Genomic DNA, 17,455 nt, shown 5'->3' on the forward strand with positions numbered 1-17,455 from the left:
CCATAAAATTGTTTATTTTATGTTTTCAAAAAATATTTTGTGAAGTCTGGGCTTCCCAGGTGGCACTAGCGGTAAAGAACCTGCCTACCAATGCAGGAGATGTAAAAGACACAGTTTTGATCCCTGGATGGGGAAGATCCCACGGAGGAGGGCATGGCAACCCACTCCAGTATTCCTGCCTGGAGAATCCCATGGACAGAAGAGCCTGGTGGGCCATAGCCCATGGGGTCACAAAGAGTCAGGCACAACTGAAACAACTTAGCACGTCCACACCTTTAACACAGTAGTTATATGATATTTTACTAAATGTTGAGTTTAACTATCAAGTGAATATGATATTTTAATATCTTATGTTTTTGGTTGGCACATTGTAGAAGGTATAGGTTGCTAGAATCTTCATATATTCTATTTTTATAAATTTCCAGTAAACTTCAAAAATACTTTTCATGCAAGTACATTCATAAAATCACTCTTAGCAAGAAAACTCTTACAAATAGTACCTGCTTAAAAGAATTCAACAAGGTCTTAAAGACGAAGTCTTTCAGAGTATCGATTCTCAATACAGACCGTCAAAAGCACCATGGCCAAACACCTGGTGGGTTCAATGGAGGGGGTATGTATCATACATACATAGTGAAAAAAAAAAAATTAGAGAGCCATAAATAAGAATGACAACATTCAAACCGACCCACTACTCTACTTAATCAGGCCCTAGAAAGCAAACTGGTCTCAGGAGGGCCAACCCTGCACCTTTCAGGGATTAACCCTTCATAGGGATGGCTGTACAATTAACACAAGCTATGGGCTGCCAATGGGCTTCCCAGGTGGTGCAGAGGTAAAGAATCTGCCTGCCAATGCAGAAGATGCGGGAGACATGGGTTTGATTCCTGGGTTGAGAAGATCCCCTGGACTAGGAAATGGCAACCCACTCCAGTATTCTCGCCTGTAGAATTCCACGGACAGAGGAACCCGACAGACTACAGTCCATGGGGTCGAAGCACTGGATACAACTGAGCACTCCCGAACGCCTGTGGGCTGCCAGTAAAACATAGTAAGCTTGCCCCACAAGATGGCAGGACCCCTGTGGGAACCCAGTCAGACCCACCACACTACTCATGGTTTTCATGCCATTAAACAGCAAGTTAGTTAGTAATTGTATGGTTTATCTCAACACTCCCTGCTGCTTTTAGTGCTGAACTCAAATGCGATGTTCTCAGCTTTTGCTAGTAGCAAGAGGCAGAGCTTTATCAGAAAATGTAAAGATCACTTTGCAATTATTATTTCGCCCTAGGGCAAGGCTACCCTAAGTGCCCCCACACGGCTCCTGGTGGGATGTTATCTCCTGAAGGCTCTGGAAATGAGTATGACAGCATTTAGATTTCCGTCCATGCCTGCCCCACTCCACCCCCACACACTCTTTTTAAAAAAATTAATACTGGGCTTAAGTCACACAAAATGGCAATTGATAAGATATGGAGTAAGCATTGTTTTTGTTTCAGCACAGCCTGGCTGACCTGGTCACGCTACTCCAGTCCCACCTGGTTCTTACTGACCACAAAGCCACTTACTTTCTTGTCATCCTAAGTCTTTCGCACAAACTCCTGTCATCTGGTGCACTAAATGCTCAAGGCAGTCATACTGTCCTCCTCTGTGGACTTAGCATTTTACATCCAGTGCAGAGTTTGAGGGAAACCATGGGTTAAGAACTTCAGCAGCTTGTGAAGGTCGGCAGTGAGCTGAGACTTTTAATTAAGTGCCTGGTGGGAGACTCTCTCATCATTTAAGAGAGACTGACAAAGCTTCCACTTAGAGTGAATCAGTCTCTAGGAATCTCCCATCACAAGCTAGTGGACAGAAGGTCCAGCCAGCATCTCAAAGAGAGCAGTGACATCACTAAGCCATCACATCACAACCTGCTTTGGCAGGGAATGCACATTGGAATCTTAGATCAGACATCATCAGTATTCAAATATTTCTGATTGGAAGCTGCATAGAGGAGCCCAGAAGAGAAAGAGAATGTCACTTCAGAAATTGCCATCTGCCACCCAGCCAACCCTTAATCATCTTATCCTGCCCAGGCACACAAACTCCGGAGAGCCTGACAGTTGGAGTGTTAGTTAGCTAATTCAAAGGAAAGAGGCTTTCCTAGATTCTGCTTAAAAATCCAAAATCTTAACTTCCAATGATTTCCCCAGCATCCCACCTGAAAAACAGGCCATTTGCCAAAAAAAAAAACCAAAAAACACTGTAGCTATAAAATATGAAAATACTCAAAGAAATAATTACCAGTGTTTTCACTGATTGCTTTGCTCTCACACCATCTTAAAAAGTTCCCAAATAATGTAAAGTTAACTATGACTTTTTTTTGAGCCCCAAATGAGTTTCTGAAGGTCAGGCTAAATCAGGCTGACAAAGCAGGGGGTGGAGAAGAGCATATTGATATGGGCTCTACAACGTATTTTTTTTAAATTTATTTATTTTAATCGGAGGCTAATTACTTTACAATATTGTGGTGGTTTTTGCCATACATTCACATGAGTCAGCCGTGAGTGTACATGTGTTCCCCATCCTGAACCCCCTTCCCACTCCCCTCCCCATCCCATCCCTCAGGGTCATCCCAGTGCACCAGCCCTGAGCACCCTGTCTCATGTATCGAGCCTGGACTGGCGATCTATTTCACATATGATAATATACATGTTTCAATTATTCTCTCAAATCATCCCACCCTCGCCTTCTCCCACAGAGTCCAAAAGTCTGTTCTTTACATTTATGTCTCTTTTGCTGTCTCATATATAGGGTCATCGTTACCATCTTTCTAAATTCCATATATATGCATTAATATACTGTATTGGTGTGGTTTTTTTTTTCTGACTTACTTCACGCTGTATAATAGGCTCCAGTTTCACCCAAAAATATGAACACTTCATGAATTTGCATGTCATCCTTGTGCAGGGGCCATACTAATCTTCTTTGTATCATTCCAATTTTAGTATATGTGCTGCCGAGGCGAGCACTCTACAACATATTTTTGTAATAAATCTTATTTTGGGTTGGTCTTGATACCAACTGGAGTCTGAGGAATGGCAAATTTCTCCACAAGCCTAGTGGAAGATGTTTCTAATGGGTCCTAAGATATTTACTATGAGTTTCAGCACTTGAATCAGCTTCTGGGATTAAAACCTAAACCCACTATTTCTTCCTAAGTGTACAGTTTTGTACAAATCAGTGAACCTGCCAAAACTTCTATTTCTTCGTCTGTGAATTGGTGATAATATTAGTACCTGGCTCATAGGCTGGTTACAAAGACTATATTTTTATAAACTGCTTTGTACCCAGCCTAGCACAGACTAAGTTCCTAATAATTTATTAATATTGTTTCTGTTATTTCTATGAAATCATTGGAGGTTATGAGGAGGTGCCATTGGTACTTGAGGGGAGGGCCATTTAGTAGCTACTTGCCCAGAAATGAGACTTTGAATCTCCTTCTGACAGATGCAGCTTTATTTCTTTAGCAGAAGGGAACTCTTTTTTTTTTTTTTAACATTTATTTTTATTTATTTATTTGACGGTGCCAGGTCTTAGTTGCAATACATGAAATCTTAGTTGCAGCATGCAGGATCTAGTTCCCTAACCAGGGATGGACTCTGGGCCCCCTGCATTGGGAGCATGGAGTCTTAGCCATTGGACCACCAAGAAATGCTCAGATTCAGCTTTAATGGCCTTGCCAGGCATCCACAGCTGGCCATTCTGGAGGGCACTCAACCTTCACCAAGATCACCTGGCAACCTAATGCCACAGTGCCAAAGCCTGTGTTAGCAGGAGACGCTGAGCGAGCTGGCTGCAACATGGAACAGTGATGGGACTTCAAAGCCTCTCTCAGAGGTGACTCTCACCCTGCCGATATAAGGGAAACAAATTGGTCCTTGGTGGCTGTGGCTCCCCAGGTCCTTCCTCCTCAGGGGCTTTGTGGTTGCTGAAACTGCGGAAAGCTCAGCCTCTTGATCCATTATCTGTCACCATTCTAATGATCTGGCAGGAAAAGATACCTGCCCTCAGTCCCCCTGGGACAGACTCACATTCATTTATGAGCCAGCAGAGCACCCCTTCCTCACAACTTAATATGTTTAACAGCTAATTGCATCTGTGTAGGGATCACACTTTACATTGTGCAGCTTTAAGGAAACAAACCCCGGGCTTCCTCAGATTCCCCTAAACAGCTCCTTATCTTGGAGAGTGAGATCCTTATCAGAGCCAAATGTTAGAGGGCCTGGGCTGCTTCCAAATGACCCCAAGAGAGTCTGGGGCCTCATCAGGCTGCAGGGGCCTGAACAGTGTCGCAACCTGAACCAGCTCAGAGCCCCGAGCCAAGGGAGGAGCTTCTTCCCTGCCTTCTGCCCTCCATAAACCTGTCGAAGGACCCTCAGGGCCAGGGTGGCTCACATCAGCTCCTCTCACCAGGTGATTTCTTGTGCTGTCAAAGCCTGGGGGATTCACGAGCACCTCATGCAAAATCACAGTGACGCCTCTGCCTGTTCCCGGGGTGCTGTGGAAGCACTAACACATGGCTTTTTAACTCACTTAGGAGCTAATCCCTCTAACCCGTGAGGAAACCAGTTAACACTAATGGCTTCTTTTGCCAAGATGGCAAGGTGGGCTCCAGCCGGAGAACCAACTTGTTTCACACACAGTTATCACAAGTCTTGGGAGATTCCTGCCCTTGGCAGACACTAAAAACACTCCTTCCACTGGGTTATAACAATTCAGTGAGAGACCTTGTCTTAAGGAACTCCTGGGGGAGGGGGGTCGGCAGAGCGCAAAGAGCAGGAAATGTCTCCCAGTGAGAGGAGCCTGGAGCCAGAGGGGCCCTGCTGGAGTTTTCCAGCCTGTGATTCATGGGGCTACTTCCCTACTTGACCTGGCCTGGACTCCTGCTCCTCGGCCACTGTGTCTCAGCGCCTCTTCCTGTCTCCATTCCGCCCAGGCCCCTGAACAAAGCAGAAGTCTGGAATCCACAGCAAGGACTGAAGTGTTGTGTATACAGTTGGGCATCCTCTGTGGACGCAGCTCTTTTGAAAACAGAAAATAACTTCCCTACCCTGAGAAGAACTTGGTGAACTCTTAGAAGTGTCTACTTTTAACAATTGGAGACTGAAACCTTGATTATCATCTCTTGGAAAAAGAACTGGTACATTCGTTTTCACTGATTCATAGTAATAAGTAAGGTACTTGTCAAGCACTTAGGTGCCAGGAACTGTACTAAAAGCTTTACATCTTTACTTAATACTCACCACAACCTTTTGAGGTCTGTACTGTTGTTATCTCCATTGCATGACTGAGGAAACAGAGGCTCACAGACCCTTGTACATGTGCTTTGTACATGATCACTTAGCTACTACATGGTGGAGCCGGGATCCAAACACGAGTCTGTCTTATTCAAGCACTCAACTTCTTTGTCTCTAATATTCTGGGCAGAAAGGGAACTTGGAAACCAGCTGAGTCAACTAGTACTCTGATCCTCAACTCTTATAACTCCCTAACTCCTTTCCAACAACCTCACAGAACAGTCTCTTCTTACTATAGGGAAGGCAAACCCTGGGAGGCACAAAGGAAAGAGCATTAGGCATCAGATGACCCAGGGTCTGCTGTTCTCATGGTTTTTATCCACTGGTCTAATCACCATTTGGGAACACAGAAGAAAGTCAGAATACTCTCCACGGACACCTCTTCATATATGAAACGAGAGTCCTTGCTTAGTCCCTTACATCTTCTCCAGTCCAACTAGTTCCAGTTTGCCAACCATTCTATATGTAAGGCCGTCACAGGCACCATCCTCTGGGTGTGAGGCAACCTGTTAACTCTTAAGTGTGGTTACAAGAATGGAAAGATAGAATTAAGCTGGTCTGATCAGCTTGGAGACAGTAGGAACCCTCCCTTCTTTATTTCCCCATACTTACCTAGTTATACAACTTAAAATTTCCTCACCTCTTTGGAAACCCCAACATACCCTGAAAATGCAGTCAACAAAAGTCCTTAAGGTGTTTTGCCCTTGCTGATGCCTAGGGAAGCAAGCTAAAATGCCAAAAATCAATTTGCAGAGAGCCAATTGGCTAAAGTTCTATCTACCAAATGATAGATTTTATCATTGCCTTCCACAGATACTGAGTACCTACCACTGTCTGGACATCGTTCTAAACACTGGAGATGAAGCAATGAACAAAATAGACAGAAATTCTTGTCTTAATGAAGCTAACATTCTTAATACAATAGAATTGCTCCAGCCACTTTTAAGTTCTTCCAATTGCTTTGAATGTCATTTCACAATGCCTCAATGGGCATATGAGCATTCATCTAGTATTTCTAGTAGTCAGAAACAAAAGTTCAGCGTTTCAAATCAGTGTAATTAGTTTGGATCCCTTTACAGAATTTACATATAAATGGCAAATAAATATTATCATTTTATGCTAAAATTGATGAATTTGAATGAATCATTGAAAATGATTAAATGTATTCATGGGAAATGTAAGCCTATGTCCATCAATTTCTGAAAACTTGAAGTTTCCATAAAATTCTTTTATGAAGATAGAGTGAAAACCAATCCATTACAACTTCACAGAAATTGTCAGTACAAATTGACGTAAACTTTATAGATAATTTTTTAATTTGGGGGCTTATTGATAATTTCTTTTCACTTTTTTAAGATTTTATTTTTTAGAACAGCTTTAGATTTACAGGAACACTGCATAGAAAGAACAGAGTTCTTCTATACCCCATCCCCCAGTGCTGTTTCTTCCATTATTTTTTAATAACTTTTAAACTTTTTATTTTTTACTGCTGTATAGCTGATTAACAATGTTGTATAGTTTCAAGTGAAGTCAGAATGGCTGCTATCCAAAAGTCTACAAGCAATAAATGCTGGAGAGGGTGTGGAGAGAAGGGAACCCTCTTACACTGTTGGTGAGAATGCAAACTAGTACAGCTACTATGGAGAACAGTGTGGAGATTCCTTAAAAAACTGGAAATGGAACTGCCATATGACCCAGCAATCACACTCCGGGGCGTACACACCAAGGAAACCAGAATTGAAAGAGACACATGTACTCCAATGTTCATTGCAGCACTGTTTATAATAGTCAGGACATGGAAGCAACTTAGATGTCCATCTGCAGACGAATGGATAAGAAAGCTGTGGTACATATACACAATGGAGTATTACTCAGCCATTAAAAAGAATACATTTGAATCAGTTCTAATGAGGTGGATGAAACTGGAGCCTATTATACAGAGTGAAGTAAGCCAGAAAGAAAAATACCAATACAGTGTACTAGCGCATACATATGGAATTTAGAAAGATGGTAATGATAACCCTGTATATGAGACAGCAAAAGAGACTCAGATGTATAGAACAGTCTTTTGGTCTCTGTGGGAGAGAGTGAGGGTGGGATGATTTGGGAGAATGGCATTGAAACATGTATATTATCATATGTGAAATGAATCGCCAGTCCAGGTTCAATGCATGATACAGGATGATCGGAGCTGGTGCACTGGGATGAACCAGAGGGATGGGATGGGGAGGGAGGCGGGAGGAGGGTTCAAGATGGGGAACACATGTATACCCAGGGCAGATTCATGTCAGTGTATGGCAAAACCAATACAATAATGTAAGGTAATTAGCCTCCAATTAAAATAAATAAATTTTTAAAAAAACCACACACACACACAAAAAAGAGTGAAGGGACTCAGTCATACATATACATAGAACTTGATGAGTTAATTATTAAGCAAACCAAGTATCTGACAAACTGATTCTTAGCAAATTCGTCACTGGCTAGCTGATTTGGGACAAACTGATATTTGTAAACCAATGTAAAGTTATTGCTAAACTGTGGTGCCCCATCCCAAAAATATGTGCAGAAAAATCCAATTAATTTATTTGAGTCTCTGACCAGTGAGTTTTTCTGAATCCTGACTCTGTCACACTTCGGTCTTCCCAGGCACTTGTCATACAGCAATTTGTTCCTCATGCTAAGTCCTTATGCCGGTCTTCAAATCCAGGGGACCAGGGATGGCAGAAAATTCCACTGGAGGCTTCCATCCAGTTTGTCAATGGTAAGTTAATTAGCAATCTTTGAATCATTCAACACACTATAAACTTAATTTCCCTATCCCCAGCATCATCATAGGAAAATAATTACCTTTATTGAATACTTTCCACTTATCAGGCAGTATGGTGGATGTCTTATATACATACATCATTTAATCCTCATCAGGCTGAGGAAAGGAAGACTCAAAGCAGTTAAGCAATTTGCATGAGACCATTCAGCTAGTAAATAACATACTTTCTTCCCTCTGGCAATCAGATGTTTATGGTAACACTGAGCTTTTACAGTTAGTCAAAATGGATTTAATTTATAGATAAAACTGCCTGAAAGATGGGAATCCTGAAGGCAACCATATATTAACTAAGACAGTCTTCTCCTGGTGGCTCAATGGTAACAAATCTGTCTGCCAATACGGCAGACACAGGTTCAATCCCTGGTGTGGGAAGATCCCACATGCTGCGGAGTAACTAAGCCTGTGAGCCACAACCACTGAGCCGTGCTCTAGAGCTGGGAAATGCAACTACTGAGCCTGGGTGCTGCAACTACTGGAGCCCGCGTGCCCAAGAGCCTGTGCCCTGCAACAGAAGAAGCCACTATAATGAGAAGCCCAAGGACCTCACCTAGAGAAAACCTCACGCAGCAACAAAGATCCAGCACAGACAAAAATAAATAAAATTATATTAAAAAAAACACTAAGACACTTAAAGGTACCACTTTCACATGTATCTTTTCTTTGGTTTTGATTTATCAGAAGACAAGTCAGTGCACTGCCTTCCATCAGGATTCCATCCTGATTCCCATCCCAAATATGAGCATGTCCTCAAGATACAAGTAGACAAGATCTAATCCTGGCATGACCTTGCCTCCTGGGGCTTCAAATTTTAACTGCCAGCCTTCACTTGTAACCTGGTGATGATCGCACCTAACACAAGGGCCATGACAAGGATTTAATGAGATAGTATATATGGAGTGACTAGTTCAATGCTTGGCATATGGTAGACAATCCACGATCAAGGTTATTTCTCTTTCAGGCTACTCAGATTTGAGTGACTGCAGAGCTGGGCAATGGCAAGCCACTCCAGTACTCTTGCCTAGAAAATCCCATGGATGGAGGAGCCTGGTAGGCTGCAGTCCGTGGGGTCCCTAAGGGTCGGACACGACTGAGCGACTTCACTTTCACTTTTCACTTTCATGCATTGGAGAAGGAAATGGCAACCCACTCCAGTGTTCTTGCCTGGAGAATCCCAGGGATGGGCGAGCCTGGTGGGCTGCAGTCCATGGGGTCGCACAGAGTCGGACACGACTGAAGTGACTTAGCAGTAGCAGAGCTAATTGTTTATCACCATGAAAGAGAGAAACATAATGAAAGTGGAATCCATAATATATGTTTATCTAAAAACTCTATTAAACTTGTTCTAATATATATGTCATCCGAAATTAATACTTATCAGTACTTCCTTTTAAAGTGAACATTGCTAATTCTGTAAGTTCTGACTCAGGAATGGTTCCTAGCATGACATCTTGTCTTGTTCATCAATCAGAGAAGCAATAAACTCTCCTGCAGTGCAGAAGACTACAAGAGTGAAAGCTGGGCAGAACGTTGAAATTTACTGATAAATGCAGAGATAAGGGAAGAATGAGGATCTTTTTTTCTGTCTTCATGACAAGTCCTCAAGGCAATTTGCCAACCACATTAGACAGCAGAGGTTGGGGCTGGGGGGAAGGTACAGAAATGTATCATGATCTATTCACAGTGACTGAACTAAAAGAAAATTCTATTTCTATTGACTTCAGGTATATGCTGCTTAAAAGATTCTCAAGTTGGTTTATACAGGAGCACACTTTGACTTGTAAAACAGATATATTTATGAAATGTTACACCTTACCTAATAATGTTTTGAAATACCCAAGGGAAGGTCATTGTATACAGCAATCCCTACTGAAGAATTCCTAGTAAAACTAACGGCAGTGATGGAATTTACTCTTTCTGTACTTCGAATGTTCACAAACTGGAAAAGTTTAAAATGTGGAAGAGTAGTATGAAGGTCAAACAATGTTACTTATGACAAAACAAAAGATTCCGTGTTGCCATACAATGCCTGCCAACACGGAATTCTTCCGAATGCATTATCAGAATCTCCTCTTGCTATATAAGTGAAATGCAAATTTTTCAACATGAGGTGAACCAGACCAAGAAAGGCCTCATTCCTCCAACCTTCTGTCAAAGAGCTTCTTACCTGATTTTCGCCATGAGCATTCTGACTCTAAAGTCAGGTTAAGTCCCCCCATGGTAGAATCTATGTATTATAATACCTAGAAATGTCCTAGAACTCAGATCTTTGTTCAAAAATGACTGAAAGAAGAATGAGCCAATGATGAGAAATATGCTCAATTGGTTAAAGGGATACGCTAGGAATATGTAGAGAATTCTGGGATAAGATTGAAATTCCTCCTTTCCAGGGTTCTGCTAATAACTTTTAACCCAAGCATCTAAGAAGACAGTTCTGACCACTGTTAAGGTGCCTGGCACATAGTAAATGCCTAACAAACATTTGTAGAAACCATCCATGAGCTCCTTCAATGTCTCCTACATGAGCTTGCCACCCAATCTACACTGTGATGCTTATATCTTGCTTTAGAGTCTCTATTAATTAAATGGGTTAATATTAATAAACTCTTTTCAAAAGAGTGTCTGGCACAATGTAACAGTTTTAAAGTACAGTTAAATGCAAACAAATATTACTTGCTTATAATTGAGTATTAAGGGTTGAGTCTTTGGTCCTGATTTCTCTGGAAGGCCTGCTTTCCCACTACAGGCTGCCAGTTTTCTCGTTAGCTTAGGCAATGAATGTGGAACGCTGTTGCCCACTGTGCATCCAGCCTGAATTCTCAACATTGGGTCTGGGCTTTCATAAGTCCATTTCTGCTCTTTCTGTGGCAATGCACAGAATGTTTTCAATCCCCTTTGTCATGATAAGTCATTTTGGCTTAATGAGATTCCCTATGCAAAGCACCAGGCTCCCATGAAATCTCTCTCCCTAACAATGGCTCAGAGGGTTCTTGATGAGTCATTTCTTACCCCACATTTCTGTGAAACGCACATGGGATCAGTCAGTCAGTGCTACTATCCTTCCCACTGAAGAACTCAACCCCCTTTCCTGGATTTATTCCCCCCAAATATGACTCCTTGAAGAAGGGAGAGGACAAAGAGCAAAGAATGGGACAAAAGTGGAGCAGAGGTCAGCGTCTCATCCTCTGCCTTTTTCTTTTTGTAGTGCATCCAAAAGTCGAGACCTTCCAACAGTTCAGCATATCTGGGGGTATGCTGTCACCAGTTTCTAGTAAGTATGCTGTCATAGGGTCTAAAGAATTTAGTATAAACAAAACGTGAGACTAACATAAAAAAAAAATCAAACCGTATGTTTTCATCCTTTTATTTTTAAACCAAAAACTATGAGTGAAACTACTGAACGTAATGCTGTTCTACAGGTATCAAGAAATCACAGAAAGGTCATACGCTGTGTTTAAAAATATAAGAAGAAAATCTGAGATACAATTTGATGTCTTCTCAGTAACATTCACTCATATCTGTCACAGTTTACTGTAATCCTCATCTTATCAACAGTCTTCCTTAGAATAAGTCTTCCCTAACTCAGAGCCCTTTCTTATCTCTGAGTCAGACCTCAGCCGAGTCTGTTATGTTCTACCACTTCAGCTCCAGAACTTCAGGCTAACTTGACTGTTGTATTTCTCTCCAAGTTGCTACTTCAGATTTCTCTTCTTCTTTCCATTCTGATCAAAACCAGAGTAAATGTCTTTAGGTTACCTTTTTAACCACTATTACATAGGAGCATTCTGTAACTTTCCCTCCAAAACATCAGGCTTAAAATTACTTTCACAAAGACTGCCCAGATTGTCACTTATGTCTAAACCCTTTTTGTGGCAGAGAGTCATGTAGAAAACACAACTTTATAAAAACAGATTGGAAGCCCCTTTAATCTGTGCTCACTCCTTACCTGAAAGCCTGGGCATGATATGCCTACTGCCCCTATGGCACAAGGGCACATAAATGTGAAAAGTTGTATATTAACAGCTACTCTCTGATTATATGCCAATTAAAACAAAATAGAGAAATTTGTTTTTTAAAAAAGAGCTACTCTCTGAAAAGGCATTAGCTTTTTGGGTTTGCTGCATTTTACAATCAGGGTGATAAATATCTGAATGAGACTTCTAAGACATACTAGGGGAGACAGGAAAACTGGGCTAACTACAAAGTGGTGGGTTTTAGATTTTTACTTTTCTTCTTTCATTGAAACAAAGGAATATGCATTGATAAGCAAAGCTACTCTGTGGGTAATGAACTTAAACCTCCCACCACTCTCCTCTCTCCTGTGGTGTGTTTGGGGAGAAAGGCTGCTGGTGGTGGGGGAGGTGGGAAGGTTGAGAGGAGGGGAAGTTTAGCAGAAAGAGAGAAACAGAAGGGGAAAGGGCAAGGGGGCTGGAGAGGAGGGAGAAGAACAAAGCAAATCAAGGAAGAAAATGAGAGCGGCCAGGAGCCAAGGGGAGACAGTGTGGCCTCACCTAAAACACACCAAATGTCTCCAGTGAAAATTTTGAAAATAAGGCCATCCAGGAAGCACTTTTAAAAGCTACAAGGTTCTTTTCAATACAGGGGCAAATGAGGAGAGAAAAGGAGCTAAGAACAAGGGGCATGGGAAACAGAAGAAAGAAGGGGAGGGCTAAACCTCCCCTCTGAATTATTCTGTCCGAGTTGCTGAAAGCATTTCTTTATGAAGTGTGACGTTTCAACTGAATCCAAACCCCCGGCATTGGAAACAGTGCCAGGGGCCGCTTATGAGAAACACAATCTCTTCTTCTTAAAATGAAGAAAATTCTGTTTTTCTGTGAGGTCTTCTCCATCTTGAATAGCCTAGACCCTCCTTCCATTCATTTACTGGACAACATTGTAACAATAGCAAAGACGAGACCAGACCTGACCTACAGTTTAGCATCTCTCAGAAGACCCTGCCTCACTAACTCCAGCCAATGGCTCAATCAGTAAGTGCAGTGCCCAGGAGCCACACAAACCTGGAACTACCCTCTTTTCCATCATAAAGTTGTACAGAACGTCTAAGTGAAATGATAGGGTCTGAAAAATGGTACAATGTGTATTTCCCCAACCACAGGGAGAAAGAGGTATATTTAATAAATGACGCTGCTACAACTGCTTGAAGAAAACAAAGCTAGATCCCTACCTCCGTCCATCGTTGTTGCTGTTCAGTAGCTAAGTCAGGTCCAACTCTTTGTGACCCCATGGATGGCAGCACCCAGGCTCCCCTGTCCTTCATGTCTCCTGGTGCTTGCTCAAATTCACGTACATTGAGTCGATGATGCTACCTAACCATCTCATCCTCACTCCCAAATCCCCAAAGGATTTCAATGTAATAAAAGAAAAAAGACAATTTAGAATTTTGCGTTATTTTAGAATTGGGAAGATCTTCCTCAATATGATTTTAAAAACTTAGACGACACTTAAAAATATACCTAGGCATATTTTTTGACTATATAAACATTTCAAAATCTTTTATGAAAAAATCCCACAAAGAATAGGACTACTCTTCAGTGCCAATAATCTTTAGATAACTCTACTCACTGAATTCAAGCAAAAGTAATCACTCAAAATGGCAATGTTGGATCAGAGGTTCTGACACTGTAAGGATGGTGTGTGTTAGTCACTCTGTAGTGTCCGACTCTTTGCGACCCCATGGACTGTAGTCCAGCAGTCTTCTCTGTCCATGGAGTTTCCAGGCAAGAATACTGGAGAGGGTTGCCATTCCCTTCTCCAGGGGATCTTCCCGACCCAGGGATCAAACCCATGTCTCCTGTATTGCAGGCAGATTTTTACTGTCTGAGTCACCAGGGAAGCATCATAAGGATAGAGTAAAGTGTTATTGAAAACTATAAATATACTCCATGCTTCCCTGCACTGCTGGGTCTGGTCACCTTTCTCAGATATCCTGGTCCCTGATTTTCATGGTTGGCTGTTCTGAGAGGCACGGGGTTACCAGAGAGCCAGAAATACTGTTAGAGTACTTATCACATGTCTCCCAGTCCATGTTTTAAGAATCTCAAAAGTGCTTGGAATTTAACAAGAGTATGTGTGTGTGTGTAAATTATTTGTGCTATGAAGAAGAGGAGGAGAAGCAATTTTACCTCAAGCCAGAAATATTCACCCTCAAGACAGCTGTGATAGTATTATACTATTGTATTTTTTTAAACTAAGAATACATTTGTTTATAAAGTATATAAGCATTTTATGAAAATATCCTCTATAAGAAGAGTAAGAGAACAAGCCACTGTTGGAATCTCCCTCCTCCATTTCAGAAGTGAGAGAAATGATGGGTGTAGTGATGCAAACTTGCAAAGGATTCCTTTGAGTTTTTCACTTTTTTTTTTTAATAAAATGGCATCAATTGCTAAAAGCATTATGACCTTTGTTATGCTACATAATACTGATACAAAATGTGAATAGTACAAAGTTCATTATATATAAGGTTTTAATATATTACATTTGTTTCTACATAAACAGACTATAAATATATGTGCCATAGCATGTTTTATAGCCATTGCTCCCAGCCTCTCATACTATGGTACCAAACAGAAAATACATCTTTTTTAAAAAGAAAAGAATAAGGGAAGAACCAGCAGAAAGAGCTTTACATGTTAAAAGTCTAAATAATACAATAGGTATTGTTATAACTTGGGCTACAAGGTAATTTTGAAATCTGGCTAAGAATTACTCAGGGAGTGAACAAACCAAATCATATTTTACCAGGGCGTACAGGTCAAATGACTAGAATACTGACTGGCTGGGAGCGGGGAGGTGGGGAAGGGACAGTCAGGAAAATACTGAAGGGAAGGGGGAAGACGCGGAGAGGGGAGAAGGAATAAGAGAGTAAAATCCTTCCTGAAGCTTTGACACCACAGCTCCACACCGAATCTACTGCGTTCAGGCTCAGACATATCACATCAGGACAGAGGCTGGTTCACACAGTCAGAAATCCTCAACGCGACACAGAGCCTCCGTCTGAGTGTCCTTTTCTGTGGCATCCTGAGTGAAGGATCCGTCTCGAGACAAGAAGCCAGAGCTGCATCATTTCCTTCCTGGGGCTCGGCCAGGAGACACGTAAGAGAACGGAAGGAACTCTCATTAGGAGTCGGAAACAGCACAAGGAACTCTCATTTAGCCCAAATGGGAAGAGCACGCAACCTTCTAAAACCAGTCACCTTGTCTGAAGCCTTTACATTTCCTCACAAACCCTCTGTCCACCACCTCCACACCAGAGCCAACACAACACATGCGCAGGTTCCAGGGCGCTCCCAAAGCAAGCCAGCATCTTCCTTTCCATCAATCCAAACCCCACAGGTAAGACGTGGCTCCAACAAGCAAAGCTTCCTAGATGGATTTAGCTCTAAAGGTCTTTCCCATCTTCAACACCTAAAGCACTTCCATTGCCTGGTTTATCTTCTAGTTTTACGAGGTGTCCTCTCCCCGGGCACTGCTGCTTCTCTGAGGGTGAAGTCATTTCTTGAACTTCTTTTGCTGCAACCCCTGGGGCAACCCAGGGTAGGGTGCATCCACCGTGCTTTTTAAATGAATGAAAAAAAGAATAAGGTCAACACGGGGAGAAGACACAAACACATTCTTGGGTCACAAGCATCTCAGGAAATGCCTAAGGGACTGGCTCCCTGTAGTCTGAGGTCCTTTTTTTGAAATGAAAATCAAATGTGGCTACTTCCTGGTTGGTGGAAAGAACAACACTTGAAAATCGGAGCAGCACCTCTCGTGTGATTTCCAGGACTGGAGGACACAGGTGCCTCCTTTTAAACCGGAGGAGAGCTCAGTGTGGTCCCAGAGTCAGGCTGGAGAATCGGAGCTGCACTGCCAACCTGCGGCCCAATCTCCATCAGCTTTAAAAGTTCAGCCTCCTCGCTGGAGTACACAGTGGTGTCCGTGTCATCAGAATGGTATCCCGACTGGTAGCCACTCGTCTGGTTTGAGCCTTCGGATGCCACAGACTCCTTGCTTTTGCTGGGCATCAGTCCACTGCGGAAGAAATGGCAACCAAATAAGTTGGCAGAGAGAAGGCAGTTCTTGTGCATCTTATCCTAACCCCGTCCCCTACCCCGTGTGGGCTGTCAGTTTCCTGGAGACACAGCCCATCCCTCCCACTTGTTAATCAACATAGCAGGTTTACTCAGACAATGTCTATTTTCAGGTACTAGGATGAAATCTGAGTTTCAGATAAGTCCTCTTATTCGGGTCCAAGTCTTTCAAGCTTGAGATGAGATGAAAGGCAGTTCTCTTGGATTATGCAAAGGCTCCAACCAATGGAACCTTTTTATGGCCTTGCAGACTGACAAGTTTGTGTACAAGAATAGGAGCCAAAGAGACTCTTTCATGACGTGGGAGGAAACTGGGATGTTCTGAAAGTCCAACGGTACTTGTCACACACTGCCAAGTAGGGGATCACAAGGCCCGTGTATGGTGTTAATAAAACTCTTGAGCAACTTTAAACTTTAGTAAGCTGAAGCGTGTGTGTACAATCAAGCTAGACATGTCAAAAACTGCTTTTTACTCATCAAAACCACATTCTTTGGAAGCATGGAGGACTGGATCACTCAGCAGCAACCAGAAAATGTTTTCAATGGTGTGGAATTGTGACAGATGGTAATCATGTCAAAGCTTAGAAAAAAGCTTAAAAAGGCCTTTTGTAGCTGGCTGTAGGCTGCGTGGAGCTTAAGTCATTCTGAAGTATAGTGATTTTCCCCCTTACTAGGTGTTTTACCAATCTATGCGTGTTACAAACCAAAAAAAAAAAAAAAAAAGGATTTTATTAACTCTGTGTTCATATATGGTTTAAAAGTTATTTCAAATAACTAGAAATGCATCTTTTCTTTCAATCCAACCTCAATACAATGGACTTAGTATCTCAGACAATGGAATGGTACATAGTCATTGCTAAGCAAATAAAATACTTTGAATCGGTGAATAAAACATATAATTGGCTCTCACAATTTCTCATCATGGGCTTAGGGCAAATGATAAAATTGCACAACGTCACATTTTAATTTTTTTTTCTTAACATGAGCATCACTCAATAATGCAAGGGGGCTCCCATTTTATCCAACAGTTAGATTATAAGTAGATCCAAATCTTCTCAGTTCATACCAGTGAAACTGCCAGGAAATAAATAACCATTCTGCATCCCACTATTGTTATAAATACAGAGTTTCTTATTTATTTATTAAGTTAAAAGCAGGTGGTGGTTGTTTAATCGTTAAGTCATGTCCAG

At 41.9% G+C, this 17,455-nt stretch overlaps 1 protein-coding gene and 1 non-coding gene across 5 annotated transcripts in view; both read right to left on the reverse strand.

The window, feature by feature from the left end:
* Positions 1 to 2,907: 2,907 nt before the first annotated feature.
* LOC129562249 (U6 spliceosomal RNA) lies at positions 2,908 to 3,014 on the reverse strand. The gene has a single exon (XR_008687165.1). It is a non-coding gene; the product is annotated as a U6 spliceosomal RNA (small nuclear RNA).
* An 11,517-nt stretch (positions 3,015 to 14,531) lies between these two features.
* KDR (kinase insert domain receptor) overlaps positions 14,532 to 17,455 on the reverse strand; it is a 45,408-nt gene continuing 42,484 nt past the window's right edge. For 3 of the 4 annotated variants that reach the window (XM_055434495.2, XM_055434494.2, XM_088836343.1), the window contains one exon: positions 14,532 to 16,206. In XM_055434495.2, the coding sequence (XP_055290470.2) occupies positions 15,984 to 16,206 (223 nt within the window). In that variant the 3' untranslated portion in view covers positions 14,532 to 15,983. The remainder of the gene's footprint in view (positions 16,207 to 17,455) is intronic. The other variant, XM_055434496.2, reaches the window with a different exon arrangement.

This window comes from Moschus berezovskii, chromosome 5 (genome assembly GCF_049115385.1).
Source record: "Moschus berezovskii isolate FMDL1 chromosome 5, NW_MosBer_1.0, whole genome shotgun sequence".
In the NCBI taxonomy this organism is placed as follows: Eukaryota; Metazoa; Chordata; class Mammalia; order Artiodactyla; family Moschidae; genus Moschus; species Moschus berezovskii.